The 18,705-nt window shown below is 39.1% G+C and overlaps 1 protein-coding gene across 3 annotated transcripts in view; it reads right to left on the bottom strand.

The window, feature by feature from the left end:
• Positions 1-11,779, bottom strand: part of RBM26 (RNA binding motif protein 26) — a 56,934-nt gene extending 45,155 nt beyond the window's left edge. For all 3 annotated transcript variants that reach the window (XM_026120885.2, XM_026120887.2, XM_026120886.2), the window contains exon 1: positions 11,239-11,779. In XM_026120885.2, coding sequence (XP_025976670.1) covers positions 11,239-11,309 — 71 coding nt within the window. In that variant the 5' untranslated portion in view covers positions 11,310-11,779. The remainder of the gene's footprint in view (positions 1-11,238) is intronic.
• Between the last annotated feature and the right edge of the window lie 6,926 nt (positions 11,780-18,705).

Here is an 18,705-nt window from a genome sequence, read left to right as displayed (position 1 = left end):
TGAAATTTTTATTCTGATTTCACAAATTCAGTTGTCATCTGATAATCTGAGCATCAGACCATATTATGATCAGATAATATTATCTGATCAGAAATCAGTCTATAACTGATTTACATGACACATGCATGCATTCAGTGAAGGAAAAAAACAAAAAAACCCCAAAACATCAGACTAGAAGGTTAAAAAAAAAAAAAAAAGCATTACTGTCAGCTACTGCAATTTATTTTATTTAATTCTCCAACTCCTACAGTAGTGACTATACATATTCAGTTTAAAGTAATTCCTCTTGCATGAGCAGAGTAGAAAACAGGGAGTCTTGTCTGGAAAGCCATCTAGACTCCAAAACCAAAGGTAAGAAAAAGCACATACTTCTTAAAAATAACAATTTGCACCTTTTTTTTTTTTTACTACTGATGATTTTGGAAAGTTTGATCTGCCTTTTTTTAAATATCCAATGTTAGCAATACTGCCCATTCCACAATGACCTCAAAATTTCATTCCATCCACCCAACTCCCAAAGTACTCTCATGAAAATAATTACAAAAAAGTATATAAATGTACTTTTAATTTCTAAATACAGCATCACTGTCTTCTGTGGCATTGCCTTTGCATTTATCATTCTATATGCTATACTGCTGCACATGAACAATGCAAAAGGTTATTTTACTCAGCTCTATTATTATTCTTCAACACGTTGTAGAAGCTTCTACAGTTGTAGCTGTAGTACAGTTGTAGAACCGCCAATGTACAGAAAAGCAAGAGCTTACACGCTTTCAAGTTAAGAATGTATACTTATTTTGGATATTCAACAAATACTATTTTTTTAAGATATGAACACTGGTGAATTACTTCAAATTGATGTTAATTGAGCAGTATTGGATGCAACGTATTCTGTTGTAGAGCAAGACAGAAAAATGCCTTTGTAAACAGAGAGAATTATTTTAGGTGATTTCTTTTCACCTTTTAAAACTAAACAGCAAATCATCTCCATGCAGGCAAAGGCTGACTTCCTTCTTGACAAACTGACTTGAAACAGAAGTCTCCTACGTAGGTTGTTCAAAACTAACAAAAACCTGGCTCATCTGTTTTCTCCACATTACTGAAGATCATGCTTCTTTCTGTAACTAGTATTTTAGATAGACTTTTTATATCTTATTTGACAAGGGCATAGTCTGATCTCTCCTGATTTTCAGGTTCTTGTAAAATGCTGTTTTCTTAAGATGCTGGAAAAATTAATTTGCTAACAACATAAAGTGGTAGAAAAGTGGAATAACTGGTCTCACCAATTCCCCCAAAAAACTTTACAGAACAGTGAATACAGGAGGGCTGATGATTTATGTTCTTTATAGCTACTGGAGTTCTGAATATTTTCTTGAAGGGATTTTTGGGGGTGGGGCGCAGGAGGGAGAGGTGGCTTTTTAAAAAAACAATTCTCCTCTACTTTTTCATGTGGACAGAACTCCTTGAAAAATGCATGCAAATTCTCCATGCTTCTTCAGTTTAATTAAAGTTCCTGTATTTGATTTTAGGGGGTCAAGTTTTTCTCATAACTGACAAGTTTCTTTTGTTCTGTAGTCTGACAATATTTTTTTAGAGAATAGGATGCTTCATGCATGAATAGTATGCCACATGCTTGTAGTATCTTTGCTATGCACATTTTTTTTAATTTATTATTTATTTATTTATTATTTTTAAGCCTTTCTGACTTGCTTTTTATATTCTTATAGTTGACAATGCTTTATTAATTTTTTTCCTGGTGATGTCACCTTAGAGAAAACAGGAAAGGCACCCGTGTTGATAGCAGCAAAATGTACTACGTAGTACACGGACTTTGCTTTGCAGAAGCACATCATATCATCTTCTTGCAGATTATAAGATCAATAAAGTAACAAAGGTCCTTAACTGAATATTTAGAAAAACAGGTAGCAGTCTGGCATCAGAATACTACTTATGCATGTTTCAGATAGAAATTTATCTTGAATTTTGAAATGCCAGTTAAACTATTTCAATAATTTCTTAATTATAGTGTTCACTAAATGATACATATTTTCAATTCTATTAGATACAAGTTTGAATCCTTATGTTAATTTGAACAAGGTGCAGGATATTACAGACCAGAGTGTACATGGAATATGCCCACTAGAAGTGTGACAGAAATCTAGCTTTAACTCCATTTTTATGCTAAAACTTGGGAAAAAAAATACCTTCATGCATTCAGAAGTGTAAAATAATACCTGCAGGTTCCCCAGCCTCATAAAGAATCTTCTTAGTTTACTAAAAAGTGAACTGGTTCACTAAAGATAACAGACTCTTATTAAAATTAACATTCTTCTTAGACCTATTTGAGTCCTTTATATAATAGGAGACTACATTCCAGAACACTTCAAAAAGTTGGTTTTGGTTTGTATACATCTTAGATGTTCACACAGTACTCAAACATCCAGCACACTGCCTATTCATTTAAAATCAGAATAACCAAATTTAACAAAGATAGAACTGAGCCTTATGTTAAGAGAGTACGTAATTATGAAACTGCTATGCTTTTTTGGCTCTTCCTGATAGTTGTTTACAGTTGAAATAGTTACTGTAGCTATATATATGGCTACAGTATAAAATATGAATACACAGTATAAAATACATATCGCTATATATTTTAAATCATTTTGTATTTCTCAACTTTGATTCCCATTTCTACAACCCATTAACTTTTTGTAGGTATGTGGTGCAGAAATCCATAAGCATTAGCAATCATAGATTTCTCCTCCTTTGTTTTCTTTCATGCTATTTTCTTTAACAAACAAAAGAACAGTTGGCATAAGTAATCTAAACTGATTTCCACTGTAGCAAGTACATCCCGATGCCAGTTAGAATTAAACACCAAGCACGTTTTCTTGAAACCACTTTCTGATTATATGATCCTAAAAAAGGTTTTACTTTTGCAGAGTCTGTATCATATTAGTCAGAGAATAAGCAGTACCTACCTGCTCTATATTAAGCAAGAAAGATTACTCTGGAAATCTTGCTTTACTAAAGATTATTTAATGCATAGGTATGTATAGAAGAGTCCTCTTACTAGAGCTCTACACATTCTTTAGAGAACATCTGAATACTTCCAACTGCTAACCGCCAAAGAAAACCTTCAAAAAGAGAAGCAACAGCTTATAGGAGCAAGATTTTGCAACTGCAACTAAACTCATGGAAAAGTTCAACATCCCTCTTTCTTTCAAAATCATTTCTTTCCAATCTCTTCAGGTTCTGCAGTGCTGACACCAAATTATTATTTCAAACAAATAAAATAAAGCAGAAGAGTAAAGATGAAGATGTAAAACTAAGCCATAAGCAGCTTTTTTTTTTTTTTTAATAACGAATGTTCGGGCACGGAAAAGTAATTTGGCTGAAGAGGATTCAGTTCTTAGTAAAGGCATGGTTTTTTTAATTGAAAACATTGATTAATTTAATATAAAAAAACACTCAACCTATCTGTTTCTGGATCAGATTTACATATTTCAAAATATAAAACACTAAATATGTTCTGAGAATGAACTTTGATTTTTATAAATACTATGCAATTACAGGTAACAGCCTTAATCTACAAATTCAGCAGATACGGAATGCACTTGCACATTGTTTGCAAAATATTCTTACTGGTGTAGCTGTATCCGTGAAACCTCTTACTAACAGTATAGCTTGTACTGATTAAAAAAGACTGACAGCTATAGCTAAAACTAATTTGACAAGGAAAAAAACCCTAAACCAGTAAAATATCTTTGTATCCATAAATATTGCCTAAGAACCACTTTAAAAGATACTGAACAGAAGCATACGGTAAACACTTTCAAAGTCTTAAGAGAGAATAAACACAATGAACTACATGTACAGTATACTGAAGCCATATTTTGCTAGGTGAGTGCCCATGAATGTTTTTAAGCATCGATATAAAAATACATATTAAACTGAAGCACAAAACATGCTCTTTACTTAAATATTTTTATATAAAAGGTATCAGAAAGGAAAGCATATCTGAAAGTCTCTGTTGGACTAAATATCCCACCATGAATTGAGAACTTTGGGAATCTGTCTCCCACAGGGCACTGAGCCTCCCGCCAAGCAAATACTGAATATAACACCACAAAGACTCATAATATTAACATCAGCTGAAAAAATGATAAACTCTTAAAAAATAAAGAGGAGGAACATACACAAGGAATTAAAGAATCGGCAAGCAGACTTAAGAATGATCAAGAGGGTTGTGAGGTTAATGAAAGCTTACCTGAAAAAAATTGCATATTTAAATAGCTTATTAATGTTGCGTGTCCTGCTCTAATCTGAACTCCTCAAACAATGTTTTCCAATTTTGAAAGCACAGAGCAAGCAAAGATACGTATTATAGGTATCTTATGCAAATACCAAGCCGAAGCCTTTCAAAATACTACGCAATTAGCATGAGGAAAGAGGTGAAATATCTAAACCCAGCTTCTCATCACCAAATTTCCTCGGGGTGGAGGGGAACAAACAAAAACCCCACATCTCTAGGGCTACAGAGGTCCTCATGCTACTGTTCATCAGTTGAGTCAGTAATTCATTAAAAAAAAAAAAAAAAAAAAAAAAGAGAGAAATAACCAGTCTGAAGTGGAGCTTAAAAAAAACCCAACATGAATAAACATTTCTGGTCAATTTTTCAGAAGTAGTATTCATAGTATTTGGAGGAAACATGATACTATGGTGCTGTAACAGATGCTAGAGAATTCAGTTTAACAAGATGCTAAACCTTAATTTTGCTGAAAACCTCACTAGCATGGCAAAGCAAACTGACCGCTGTTTAAATTTTACAGTAGTTGGAGAGCAAGTCCACCATAATATAGAAAATTAGTTTAATTTTTTAAAGCTTTTTAGCAGTATAACTTAATCCACATTTTTCTTCACATTTTTACTATAAAGAAATATCTAGTATTCCAAAATCTACCCTCTGGTCACAATGCTTGGCCTTCACACGCAAATTTCTGAAGGGAGCTATACATAAGTGGTGTTTGACTACAGGGCACATAGCCTTTTTACTACCTGGAAAAAATATTTCCCAAGCTGAACCTCTCAAATTGTAATCTGATGGTTCTCACAAAATGAACACTGTTACTCACTTGGAGAAAAAAAAGTGTACTTGGGAGGAGGGGCAGAAATGAGGAGAGAAAAAAGCATCCATCAAATCCCCTTGTAAACAAAACATGCCTTTTTAATTTCAAATATATTTCATTGCCTTTATTTCAAGCTGACATCAAGAACCTGAGCCTACAGTTCACTTTGGAGGCAGCTAGTGCACACACACCACTTCTTTAAACTGGTAAAAGCTACACCTGTTTTTCGTTTGTTCATTTTTTAAATGAAATGTATAGACAAAAAGGTGCTGCAAGTCCTGAAACTAGTTTCTTGACAAATTTTAACTACCACAGTAAATGGAAACTGCAAAAGCATGACTGAAGTCCTCCGGGCGGTGAATGATCTTTCTTTAAAGAAAATAATATGTAGGTGCATATTATTTGTCTCTCTCTGGTACACAGAATTTACAACCTAAATTTCAGAGTCTAATTTTGTTGCCTGAAGATTAATATTTATATTTCTTTAGGATACTGTTCAATCCTTGGCATTAACCAAAGTGGATATGGATATGTTTGAAGGCTGAGGAACATGTTTTATATTAGCAGGGCTGAGTGCACACAGAAAAGAGCACCTCACATTTAGGGCTAGTCTAAAGTAAGCCATCATGCCATTCAATTGTGTTGCTACCAATTAGATTGTACATTCAAAAATCCATGAAAAGCTACAGTGCTCAGTAAGTAAAATGAATTACAGACTCATTCAGCAAGATCTGGCTGTTATCTGGAGCCACTACTGCAGATGGGAGGGACTACTCTTGCAATGCTCTCTTTCAGTAACTCTTTAAAAGTAGATAAATTATGGGAATTCATTGAGGAATATAACAGCCTGCAATGCTGCTCCACAAGTTACTAGTTCTTAATTATGATGGTACCCAAGCCTGACATGTTCATACTTCTGCAACTAGTAACCAACAGCTTTAAATGCCACCTCTAGACTCAGACAGCTTTCATGAGGCACAACAGCTGTTGACTTGCTGGTTGTCCAACACACCATTCGATGCGGAAAGCAAAACCCATCAATTTTGTCTGTGTGACTTGAGAGGCAGCCAAAGGGTTCATCTTTGCTGAAGTTGCTCAGAGTAAGAAGAAGAAAATTTTACTACAACAGGAATAATTTTCTCCTATTTTCTGCATTCAACTACTCCTTCTTTATAATACCACTATTTAAATTCTACCATAGCACTTTTTTGAATAAGCGTAACAGAATCAGCACTGAAAGTTAAGAACTTTCCATTCTCAAATACAGCAGCTCTCTGAGTCAGGTGAGCCAAATACCAAGTTACAAACTTGTAACATCAGCCACTTAAAGAGTAACTTCAGTGTTAAAACAGAGTAAGGTACTAATACTGTGTATTTGTGCTTCATTTATACCAGTTATAAACACTTTAATGTAAAATGTTAACAGAGTAAGTTAAATAAAGATAAACACATATTGCTTTTAGCCTTCTTTTGTCTTGGTAGCTGATGAGCGTTACTGGTAGCACGGTGTGCAATACGTATGTGGAAAGGAATGCTCACATTTTTTAATTTATTTCTGTTCTTTCAGTATCTCGGGTTATTACAATATTACTTACACCATTGTTACGCCTCTCTTGTTCACTAGGCTTCTTAAGTAACTGGGTGAAGATAACTAACCGCTAACCTATTAACAATTAAGCAAAATCCAAACACTGAAAAAACACGATGAGCTTTTATTAAGAAAGGTTGGGAAAATAAGTAATACTGGGAAGGCACAACGGAATACCAAAGCATCCTGACTATTTCATTGACATAAAATATTCTAATGATATGTAAATATATTCAGCATATTCTTTAAACAATTTGGATTTTATTCCCTCTGTCATAAGTAGTTACAATACCATAATCATTTACAGAATTAACTGATGCAAAAAATTCCTTTCCATTTTAATGAGGTATGCTTAAATAGTGCATGAACATTGCTTTAGTTCTTTTTTTTTCGTCTTTCCTGTAAGTCTGATATAGTAAACTGAACAAACCTAAAAAAAGGGTAAATACAGCAATACAGTGGAAAAAAATTAGATGTGAGAGCCTTAATCAGGTAAAAGTCAGGGGGTCAGCGGATTTTAATTAAATTTATTTTACACAGAACAATTGAAAACAAGATATATCTCCACTATAAAGAATTAGGGCAAGGGGGACAAAGACTCACCTAAACTTTACAATTACTTATGGGGCAAAATACAGGGCGCAGCATTTGTACAAAAAAGCAGATTCTTCCACAGGTAACGGCTCAAACAAAGAAAATAAATGGAAAAAAACATACCTACTTGGAACTTTGCCAAGCCAGATTCTGATGTTTTAGCCAGTATTAAACACTTGAGTTTATACAGGATCTGGAATGGACTTATAGGAAAAAAAAATCCATTGCATTAGATACAATGCAGTAAAGGACTTTGCTAGTATAGAAGTGTAGAGGTGACAGACATGAAGGTTTTATTCCAACTTTAACATTGCTTTCAAATACTTCACTCATGAGAGATATGCCACAGACAAGGACAAAGTATACAGCACTAAAAACTGCAGTCTGTAATCAATGAAAGGACAGATGTCTTCTTTACAGAGCTAGTTTGAATTACACATACAAGACAGTTCTACTCAAACACAACGCGGCCACAGAGCAAAAAAATACTTATTACTTTGTTTATGCTGGCACTGTATTCACACAGATAGGCTGGTGTGCATATTTTGTAATTCTCTGTGCACCGAACAGAGCAGCTCAATGAGTTATTTCCAAAACCACAAAAGCAGCCTCTACCTTGGAGAACTGTAGAAAGGTGCTGGAGAACCACCATCACTCAACTAGACCTGGAATGCATAAATGCTCTGGCATGGTAGCATTTGCACAGTCCCTGTCTTACTGCAACACGACCAAGACAGCGGTGTTTGTGTGGAGGATTACCAATGCTTTGCCAAAGGCAGTAGAGTAATTAAAAAAAAAAACCCCAAAACAATAACCCATAACATCCCTACCATCCTAACATTCTTGCCTACAAACAGGATTTAGGGTTTCCCAGAGGCACCATGAGAAAACAATGTAACAACTAAATTATGTCCAGCTCATACAATTATATACACTACGTGTTCCATTATGCTGAAAAGTTCGTTCTCTTGATAATGCTTTAAAACGGTTTGAAAAAAAACTTTGTGATGAAATGAAACAAGCTTTACGGATACTCTTTTTCTAGTTCTAAAGCACATGTTTGTGTTACGGCCTTTGAAACATGTTATTGTTAATAATTGTCTTAATCCCAATTAAGAATTGCCAGCTACTTTGAAAAATGGGCAACTGGAAAAAGCAAGCATGTTCCAAGTATCTAGCTTAGTATCTAGTACATAAATCTAGACCTATATACAAATGTATGTAAAATGTATTTACGTAACTTCTTAAATATATTTCCTTCCTTACAACCACAAAGGCAACACTTCCACATGTATCCAGTATGTTGATCCAATACAATGTCCTCCTGAACCTAGTTAGAAAAAAACTCTGGTGTCTATCCTACAGCTAAAGGTTTCTAAAAGAGCAATAAAAAGAAACAGTGGGTGCATTTTTGTTTCTTTAAAAGGAAAAGACAAGTACAAAAGTATTTTCAGGCTATGGTGACACCTCCAGATGACCAGCACTTAGGTCCTCTTGCACTAATATTACACCAACTGCAGTTATTGTTCTTTACTTTACAAGCTACACACTAAAATTTTCATATAGTCAGGAACCGTAAGACACACATTTCAAGCAGAAGCAACTCCAACAGTAGCAACAATGATAATACCCCTCCACTAATTCCAACATTTATTGGAAGGATGAAGTTACACAGGACACTGCACAAAACCGAATGGCAGGCCAATGTTGATTTTAACAGTTCCTGGTGGTTTGTTTCCTCCCAGAGCAAAGAATTCGTAGGACCCTCCAGGTCAGCAATTCCCTCCCACATGATGTATTTTTCCAGCATGAGAACCACACTTGAACTGCTCACACACTACATGTAACTTAAGAGCAACAGGTTAGCCATCTCGGTACCACAAAGCAAAAAAATGTACTGTTTGCGAAAGCTGAAAATCCCAATTTCACCCTTCAATTGCTGACTAGCACTAGCAGACTGCAGCCTAGTATTCAAACAGATCCAGGAACACTGAACAACCTATGTTTGTTACCAGGATAAGAAATTACCGTTATACATCACCAAGGAGAAAGAGAATCATCCTGACCTCTAGCTTAATGGCATCTGGCAAACTTTGATAATTTCTAGATAGTCAACAAGAAACTGTTTTATAATACACTGGTAAAGTCAAACTTGAGCTGCTGACGCACAGTAAGAAGAAACAGATACAGATCTTCAAAATCAAAAGAACCTAACAGATTTACTCAGTGAAATGAGGGATTTTGAAGCCTACCAAAGCCCTACTGCAAATGTCACTGGCAGACTTCCAGTTTTAGATTTCCCATAATTTAACAATACTTGCAAATATCAGTCTCCAGCTACCGATAAACTGAGAGGTAAGTGTGCAGGATCTACCACTTCAAATTACCAACACGGATTTTGAAAACTACAACTTCTTCCAAAGTTAAAAATTACCTGTCCCAACTCTCTGGAACAGTACACGTTAAATATTGATATCAAACTGCTGATTTCCATTAACAGAACATACATGCAAGAAAGCATCCAGAGACTAACAGGGAGCATTCTGCATCAGAGGACTAGCTGGATCTATTATTACAGAACAGAATGTGCTTTGTTATTGTAATACCACCTTTTTCACAGTTACTCAAAAGGAAAATTAATTCAGCTTCCACAACTACATCTTTAAATTTCACAAGACACTTTATTGCAAATAAAAAAATTCCACCATAGTTCTGCAGGCCTGATACCAAGCCCACTGAAATTAAGTTCAAGACTCATCTATTTCAGTGAAGTTCAGATTAGGCCCTAAAGACAAAAAGAACAAACCCCAAAACTATCACAAGTGAAGTTCTCCTAAAAAAATTTCCCAGTTTCAGTTCTTGAGCCTTATTCAAGTTATCTCAACATAAGCCACAGAAATCGTATATGTACATAACACATGCATTATTTAAATCTTTTATTCCATTCAACAGTGTTAGAGCCAATGGTGCCCAAACATCTCAGAAGTGAATGCAAGAATTAATTTGTAAGATCTCATTCTAGTGACTCAAATCAAGCTCCAGCAAATTAATACACACGTGTTAAAATGGTGTTTCTGTGTGACATAGTGTTTCTGTGTGACAGGTCAAGTGCATGCCTTAGTCCAAGGTGTCTATACAGATCCTGTACTTCTGGAAAACAAAACCTTTAAAACCAAGTCCACATCCTGATTGTACAAAAATATTTATCCAGAGAAGACAGATATGTATTATTAAATGGACTATGAGCAGGAGTCCTAATTACTCACAAGAATGTTATGCAGAGAGGCCAGGCAGGTATTCACACATAGGCAAATTATTCTGCAGGGCTTTTATTCCCAAGAGCTCTATGTAACTGATGCAACCCTTATTTGGGCGGAGGGAAACAAACGAGTGTCAAGTACTCAAAAAGACTAAGAATGAAGTGCTACAAGCCTATGAATGCGTTCAGGGATCTTCTCGGTAGCACTTAAGAAACGTATCCTGGGAAACGGCCCAAATACCCGCAGCCTCTCTCAGAAGAGGTCACCGCACAGGGCGGCAGGCGGTAGCTATCCACCTGGCCTACACGGGGAGGGAGGACAGGGCACGGCAGCTCTGGGGCCGCACACGCAGACACATCACCTCCCGATTACTCCAAGCTACAAAGGCAGAGAGAGCAGAGGCGCTACCGATGCTCGCGGTCGCTAGGGGGGGGAAGCTGCATCCTTAGGAAAAAGACGGTGCTACCTCTCAGCCGAGGACTGCGCCGGGAGAAGTGGGGGAAGGCGCACGCCCCGCGGCGGCCCCCAGGGAGAAGCACCGGCGGGGAGGTCGGGCACGGGGGGGGGCCGCTCACGGGACTCCCCCGCCCAAGGCGCCCCCCCAACCAGTTCCATCTTTTCAAAGGGAGGATTTTTGGGGGGGAGGGGGGGGGTCGCGGCTACTCACATGGGCTCCAAGGTTTTGCTGAGCCAGGATTTCAGCGCCTCGAAGTTTTCTATGATCATTTTAACCACCATCCAGAGCGGCCCGGGCCCCCCGCCTCCCCGGCAGCAGCAACAACGGCGGCGACGGGGTCCGTCCCGCCCCGCCGGCCGGCACCCCGGCTCCCGCGGCGCCTCGCCGCGCCCCCTGAGGCCGAGGCTGCCTCCCGGTGCGGCAGCGACCGCCAGGCAGGGGCCGCAGGCCCAGCGCCACGAAGGGGGCGGAACCAGCCGAGCGGCGGCTGCTCCCTGCGGGCCCCGCTCCTGCGCCGCGGCGCGCGGCCCGGCCGCCCCACGGCTCCCCCCGGCCTGGGCGCCGGCGGCGGGCGGAGAGCAGCAGCAGCAGCAGCAGCAGCGGCGGCGGCGGCGGGCAGCAGGAGTGGCGGGCCCCAAGCGCAGTCCCGAAACGCGCCACCCCCCCGCTCCCCTTAGCCGCAGCGCGAGACAGAGCAAGCCAGCGAGCTAGCAGGTAAGATGGCGGCGGCCAGCTGTCGCGAGAATAAGGAGTCTCGCGAGGGCGGGCGGCGCGCCGGGAGCGCCGGGAGGCGGGGGCGGGGCGGCGGCGCTCGAGGCCCCGCGAGGCCGCGGCGCCGCCTCGGGGCCGCGGCGCTTCGCTGTGCGCCATGGGCGGGGGGGGCGCGCACCGCGGGGCGACAGCGAGAGCTTCCCCGTGACGTGAGATACCATAAGCATTGGCAGCTGGGGAAGGGGAGGGGAAAAATGTTGGAGTAAAAAATTCCTCTGAAAAATCCTGGTTCGGAGCCATGTTCCGCCTTCTCCTGGCCCTTTCGTTAGTGAAAGAGGCAATTTATACCCTCCACAGCATGTCCGTCCTGCTCTAATGGACGGCGTGGTCGGCGGGACAACCTTGTAAGCTGATGATGTGGAAGGAGGTGCCGCCTCTCTGAAAGTGTGGTACCGGAAAATAATAATCACCATTTCGAAATCAGTGTTGGTAATGGAGTTCAGACCAGACAGGTGGAGGCGAGAGACGGGAAGCAGCCCTTCTGCCTGGTCGCCCAGCAGCGGCTGCTGGTGTACAAACTACAGGAATCAGCAGGCAAAGGACCCCCTTAGAGTGCTTTCAGGTTAAATATTCATATATGCTGCTGCATTTGTCCGGGCCTCAGGTCAACTGGCTATTAAAAGAAAATGAGGCGAGTTTATCTCACTAAACATAGTGAACATCCAAAAAAATAGGCATCTAACTAAGCTCATAAGTGGGGCTTTTTGTATAGTCAATAAGCAAAGGCAGATACTTCACAGAAATAACTCACTCTACCTATCTCAAGACAGGACAGATAACTCTGTAGAGCCGTCTGCCTCTTTTCTCCGCTGTAGAGCAAGTTTATGTAATCAGATTAGACAGCAACCTTAGTCTTCGCCAATTTGTCAGTTTATGAGCATCCTGAAGTCATATCTTTGCTGCGTGGAGCAAGGATAAAAGCAGAGGGATTACTAGAGAGTATGGGTGAAAGAAAGCGAGATGGCATGTACAGATAAAAAGACAATGTGGCTGCATCTTGGCATGGGAAGGCTTTCAAGATTCATCACAAGCATCTTTCTGTCTGTTGGAGCCAACCACAGGGCATTGGTACTTAAATTCTTTTAGAAAATCTCAACCTTACCTCTTTGCATTTGTAGTATAGCAAGGGTGATACATGATTACAGCCCTTATTTACAATTTTCCTTGCTACTGAGAAGAACTTTACCACAGCAGAGAGGGTGTCAAGAAATACACTAACCAAGACACATAAACAAGAGCTGGTGGAGGTCATGACTACCTCTACACAATTATTTGTGCCTTGGTTACCACCCTGATTGCCAGCTTCAGAGCTGAAGCTTGTTGATATCTGGAGAGTCAAAGTCAACCAAATAAACTGCCAGTTTAGTGGATACTTCTGTGCGGGTTTTCCAGTTGCAAAGTATACTTTGATTTCCTTGCGTAGTGGTGAGTTAGTGGGATCTGATCTTCTCTTCCAGGAAGTAAAAAGAAAATTTCCAGAGGCTGCAATTCTCCGGAAACAGCTCGTCATCGCTGACCTATGGCATTGTGTTGCCACTGAAAGATGGTCACCAGTACTGAAAGGTACTGTCTGCAAAAGCAGAACGATACACTAAGGCTGTCATGACTGTCAGCTGCCATGAGTCCTGTGGCCCTCATCTGTCGGTCATCTGAAGGGGCCTTTGGAGTACACAGTTTTCTTGGGTTTCTTTCTATGAAAACCAGAGCTTAAGTGGAAGGGAGGCTTCGTGTTTCAGCCTTCACCCAAGTTTGAAATCAAAGATGTATCTGAGGTGTGCACTTGGGCCCAGGAACTTGGAGGTGCCTGGAAGTTTCTTAATCTAGAAGTAAGTTAACTCCCCTTTAATATGTGAAAGGGATCACTTAGCTTGGGATTCAGAATGCTCTTTGTAGGGCCAGGCACACAGGAATTAGGTACTGTGGTAAGAATCTAGATTTCTTCTGTCCCTTAATCCTCTGCTAAAACCAGTAGCCAATGGAAGTAATTCAGGCAAACAATATTAATAGCACTGCATCAGTCTGCATCACTCTCATCTTTATAACTAACTTTGATCCTTGTATACACAACAACCAACAGAAATACACAGTCTCTAAGTCTCCTCCACATAAAATGTGGTTTCTAATAGCCCTTTTGGCTATAAAAATGTCTTAAGTTCCTCAAAGCAGAATATATGTTTTCATATATAATAACTCTAGGTTTGTTTTGTGTCTAATTTGCAACAGTCTTTATTGAACTCAGCTTAGTGACGTGATGTCTGAAGATAATGGGTTGTATTTACTCACATCTTTATAGTTTTACCCACTTACATGAGGGCTGAGTGTTGCCGACATTCTTGCCAACAAGACAGACATTTCAACCCTTCCTGAGATTTCTGAAATTCTGTTTCTGATTCTGAAGTAATTCCTGTCTAAAGCCATTGGAATTTTGGTCATAACCGATCTTTGTCAATGTATAAAGCCAGTATTTTAAGCATTGAGATTTTTCTTTGAAAATTGCCATTTTCTTGAATATCAGAGATTTTTAAATTTTAAAAACAAAATGTGCTTGTAGAAGAGAGTAACTTTTGGCTGCCTCCATCTTTTAACCATACTTTTTCTGCATTTATCAGTCAGTGTTTATGTCATACATATGATGTTAATTCTTTGTGATTTTTTTTGTTTTAAGTGAGTTTAATTTTTTGAAAGGTGTCAGAGTGGCCTATAGCATTCTGAAATTTTTCAGTCTTATCTGCAAATGCTTCATCTTTTTGTTTAGGAGAAGGAGATTGCATTTGCAATCTGATTTAAACTTTAATTTCTGATTGTAGGTCTTCTACTAGTGTTGAATGTGAGTTTAATTTTGTATCATGGATGTAATCCAGCAGTTCCAGGCCTGGGGCCCCTAATATCTCCCAGAATATCAAACGAGTGAAAACATTAAGTATTGCAGACATAGTTACAGATTGGATGGATCTAAATGCATGATCTGGAGATCAAGTTTGTACCTCCCGTGGCCCCTAGCATCAGAGCATTGGTTAAAATAGCAGCTCTTTGTGGAAGGTTATGATGGCAGGGTCAATGGAACTGGGTGGCATCTGGATGTCTGTATGGAACAAAAATGTTTTTGTGTGTCGTTCAGATTTATATTTTGTACTTTAATTGAGTTTAGGTTTTGCTGTTAGATGCTTGTTGCCCATCTGTAGATGTATGCCTTTACACTGTGTAGAAGAGGTCAAATGCATAGGGGCCCAGATTTCTCCCACATAATTTAAGTTGCTGAGACAATCAAGGCTCCATATGTTAATGTAGAGAAGGAGAGGCTACCAGAGGGCAATCCTGATCTTAGGTGAACTGCATCAGCTTCTAAAATTCCTCATCTACTATATAGTGAGTTTCATCTCAGGAGGTGTCAATATGAGCTGTAAGGAAGCTGTTATGGAACTGATCTGAACCTGAAGATTCACCCTTCCATCCTTCACAGATAGAAAATACCTCACAATTCCTGAGCATCTGAAAGCTGAGGTGCTAGTATACCTTTTCACATAAATACACTTACTAGTGCTTCAGCAGAGCTGCTGTCTGTAGCAGCTTTGTATTACTCTTACTTGACCATGCTTCAGAAAGATCAATGCGTTTATGAATGTTCAGTCCTTTGCTTTTTTACTATTGTCTCCTGCATAGTGAATTGAGTCAAACTGAACCATTGCCACCTAAAAACTGGGGCCTGTCAGAGCACATGCTCTGTAAGGTCTGAATGTTTTCCTCCAATTCTGAAACTGCAAATATTTTAATCATGAAATATGCTGTGGATATCAGAAGATATTTTCATGAGAGTGGTATTTCTATGCAACAGAATTAAGTTATGGGATTGTTATATCACTCCTGTTTTTCTGCTGCTGCAGGAAAAAAGATAGGTGACACAGCTGGAGAAAGGTTTTGGCAGAATGTCCCAAGCCAGACAGTTCTGAAGCCAGGTTTTCTGTCCCTGTGGCTATCTTACATGTGTGCTGAGATGAATGAAATAATTATGCATAGAGCATTCTCAGGTTTTAGGAGTGCAAAGGCATTTATAATCTGTCTTTCCATAAACTCTGCTAGAATTTTTGTGTTTTGTTCCTTTACCTTATTTACAGGCACACAATTAATCCAGTGCATTTATATTTTTAGGATAAACAGCTGGATTTTTTGGGTGCTCCCATATTTAAGATTTCCAGGCTAATATATTAGCAGATACTTCTGAAAGTGGCTGTGATCTTGTCCTTCCTCAATTTTCTTATATGTAAGTTAGGGTTATTAGGGAGGATCACTTTCATAAATCATTCAGTCACTATCTATGGCTGAAAAACTCTGTAAATTTTTATTTTTGTTGACACTGATTTATACCTAGTAATAGACATAGGTCAGTTTTCTAGACACCTAAACTACAAGTGTTTGAAGTATTTGAAGCTGGTGCATGTAGCATTTAGCCTGAGTTTGCAAGTCATACAGCTGAGTATTGCTTTTTAAAACAGATATTAACACTTGTTAAACAGGTTTTCTTGAGAGCCAAGGTTAGATGAGTTGTTACAGGCAAAAATCAAATGGATATACTCTTTGTGGTTTTTTTTGTTGTCTGAATGTAGAGATGTTACTAGTAGTGGATATTTCACAATGTACATTACACTTCTGAAGTCATATTACACTCCAAAACTATTTTGTACATCTCTGAATGTCACTGTGTTCTAAAAAATAAAATGGGTCAGTTTTGCAGTACAGGATGCTGATATTGTAGAACCTCATTAGCTTGCACTAAAGAGGGGACAGCCTGTTGTGCATTGCACCACTTTGCCATTGGCAGCAAAATTAAGCTTAGCCCCTGCTTGTGCCTATGGGAAGGATGACTGAAAAGGGCCCAGGGTATAATTAATACCTCCTCTTCTTCACAAAATGAGGTGGAGCAGGAAAGGAAAGACAAAGTTCATAACTTTGCCCCTATGACTCCAACCAGGAGAGCTTCATCTTCTGGAAGTCATCTTAGTGCAGTCAGCAAGTAGCGACTGTGTCATTCCTGTCCTCTGTGCGAGCAAACAATTACAGGGCAGAGCCATGCCTAGATTTGTGCCTGCAGGTGGGGGCTGGCAGCCGTCAATGCCCCCTAATGCCCTCAGGCAAACTGCTGTGATGGAAGTGTCCACGAGTTGTGGGCCCGGTCAGGGAGGTCAGGGACACAGTGACTCATGTGAGCCTCCTCAAGGCTGGACACAGCCGTAACGCTGATGACAGCACCACAGTCTTGGCCCCCATGTGTCCTGGCGCATGGGACTGCTCTGTGTGGGGGATTTACTGCAGCGGGGTGAGAGGCTGGCTTTCTAATAATTAACTCCATCCCTAGTGTTATTGCCAAACTGATACCTACTCATTGCATGCATCTTATATACCAGCTAAAGCTCCAAACCATTTTTGACCATAAGGCTACAGTTTTGGGCCACATTGCACAGCATGTTTACAAGGACTACTTGTCAGATTTTGTCAGATTTTGAATATTTACTGTATAGTGTATACAGATTTATGAACCCTAAGCAGAAATAGAAGACATGGTATTTTTTGAATTTCAGATGTGAGCAGGTATATACAAACCATGGAAGGAAGCAAGCAGGATTTTGATTTTGCCCTTCCTGCTATGCAATATGCCCAGGCCACCTTCCTGTTGAATTGAACGAGCACAGCAAAAAATGATTTTTCCAAGCCAGCATTTGTGCAGGTGTACATCACCCTCGAATCAAGACATTCCTGAGTCATGGTGTGAACCCTGTTCTGCCTCTGAGCTACCTCAGCTTTCTAAGAGCATAATCAAACTTGTAGTAAATGCAGTAATAATCACAGATGACAAATTCTACACGAATCCATCCAAATGTATCCATTTATCTTGAAACCAGTAATTTATTTCTAATTATAAATAAAGTTAAATAATCATTTCAATTAAAACCACATGCCTGCCATCTTTAAAGATGGTTCAGCATTGCCCCGTAACTGGTCTGACAAAGACACCTCCTTACAGTAGATGGATGAGCTCTGTATTCAGGGCATTGGAAACACCACCCAAGAATTTTAAAAGATACTTTCTGACATATTTGAGGTGAGAGTTGTATCATTTACAGTATCCATTATACTCCACAATAGACTACTATATGCAGAATCACATGTAGTGAAACAGTGAAGTCTTCGTTGTATGAGTTCTTCCTAGAGAAATACACAACTAAATTGCTGCTGAGAGGGTAATACTAGCTGGTTTTTATTTCCATTAGCTATTTTGGGGGGAGGAATTATCGGGTTTACAGATTAGCCAATGAAAAAGGATATAATTTTGTCAATAAAAAGGTTATTTAAATATTCTTTTTGAACAATTTGTTTGATATACAATATTATTTCACTGGTTTTAGATTGTTCACTGCAGAGATCAGATTTTCTGTAACTGGTTAGATTATTAAAAGTTACTGCAGTATTACAAATATTGGGCCACAATATCCATCCAATATGCAAGAAATTTTTATATTTTTCAGCTGTCAGATCTTGGAAAAGACTTTCAGGAAGTTTAGAAATAAAATATATTTTTGTAATCGTTTGAGTTTCTTTTTGGAACAACTTTTATTTTTTCTCTTTAATGAAGCTGAAAAAATCTGGTGCTTTACATTTTTATTCTCTCTGTTGTGCACAGGCCTCATCCTTTACGCCCGCAGAGTTAGGATTTGTTTAGGTTAATACTGCTAGAAAGCCAGAAGAGGGAGCACAGACATTGTTTCTTGTTGGCTGTGCTGTAGGGATAACTGATTATTTATCAGAGAAAAATCAGTGAATTTATTTTTAGAAGAGGCATTCTAGAAGACTTTTTTCCCCATCATTTTTATACGATTTGATGAAGGCAAAATTAAGAACTGGATGTTTGCAAGA

Source organism: Dromaius novaehollandiae, chromosome 1 (assembly GCF_036370855.1).
Source record: "Dromaius novaehollandiae isolate bDroNov1 chromosome 1, bDroNov1.hap1, whole genome shotgun sequence".
Taxonomy (NCBI): domain Eukaryota; kingdom Metazoa; phylum Chordata; class Aves; order Casuariiformes; family Dromaiidae; genus Dromaius; species Dromaius novaehollandiae.
This window is presented reverse-complemented; position numbering and strand designations above follow the sequence as displayed.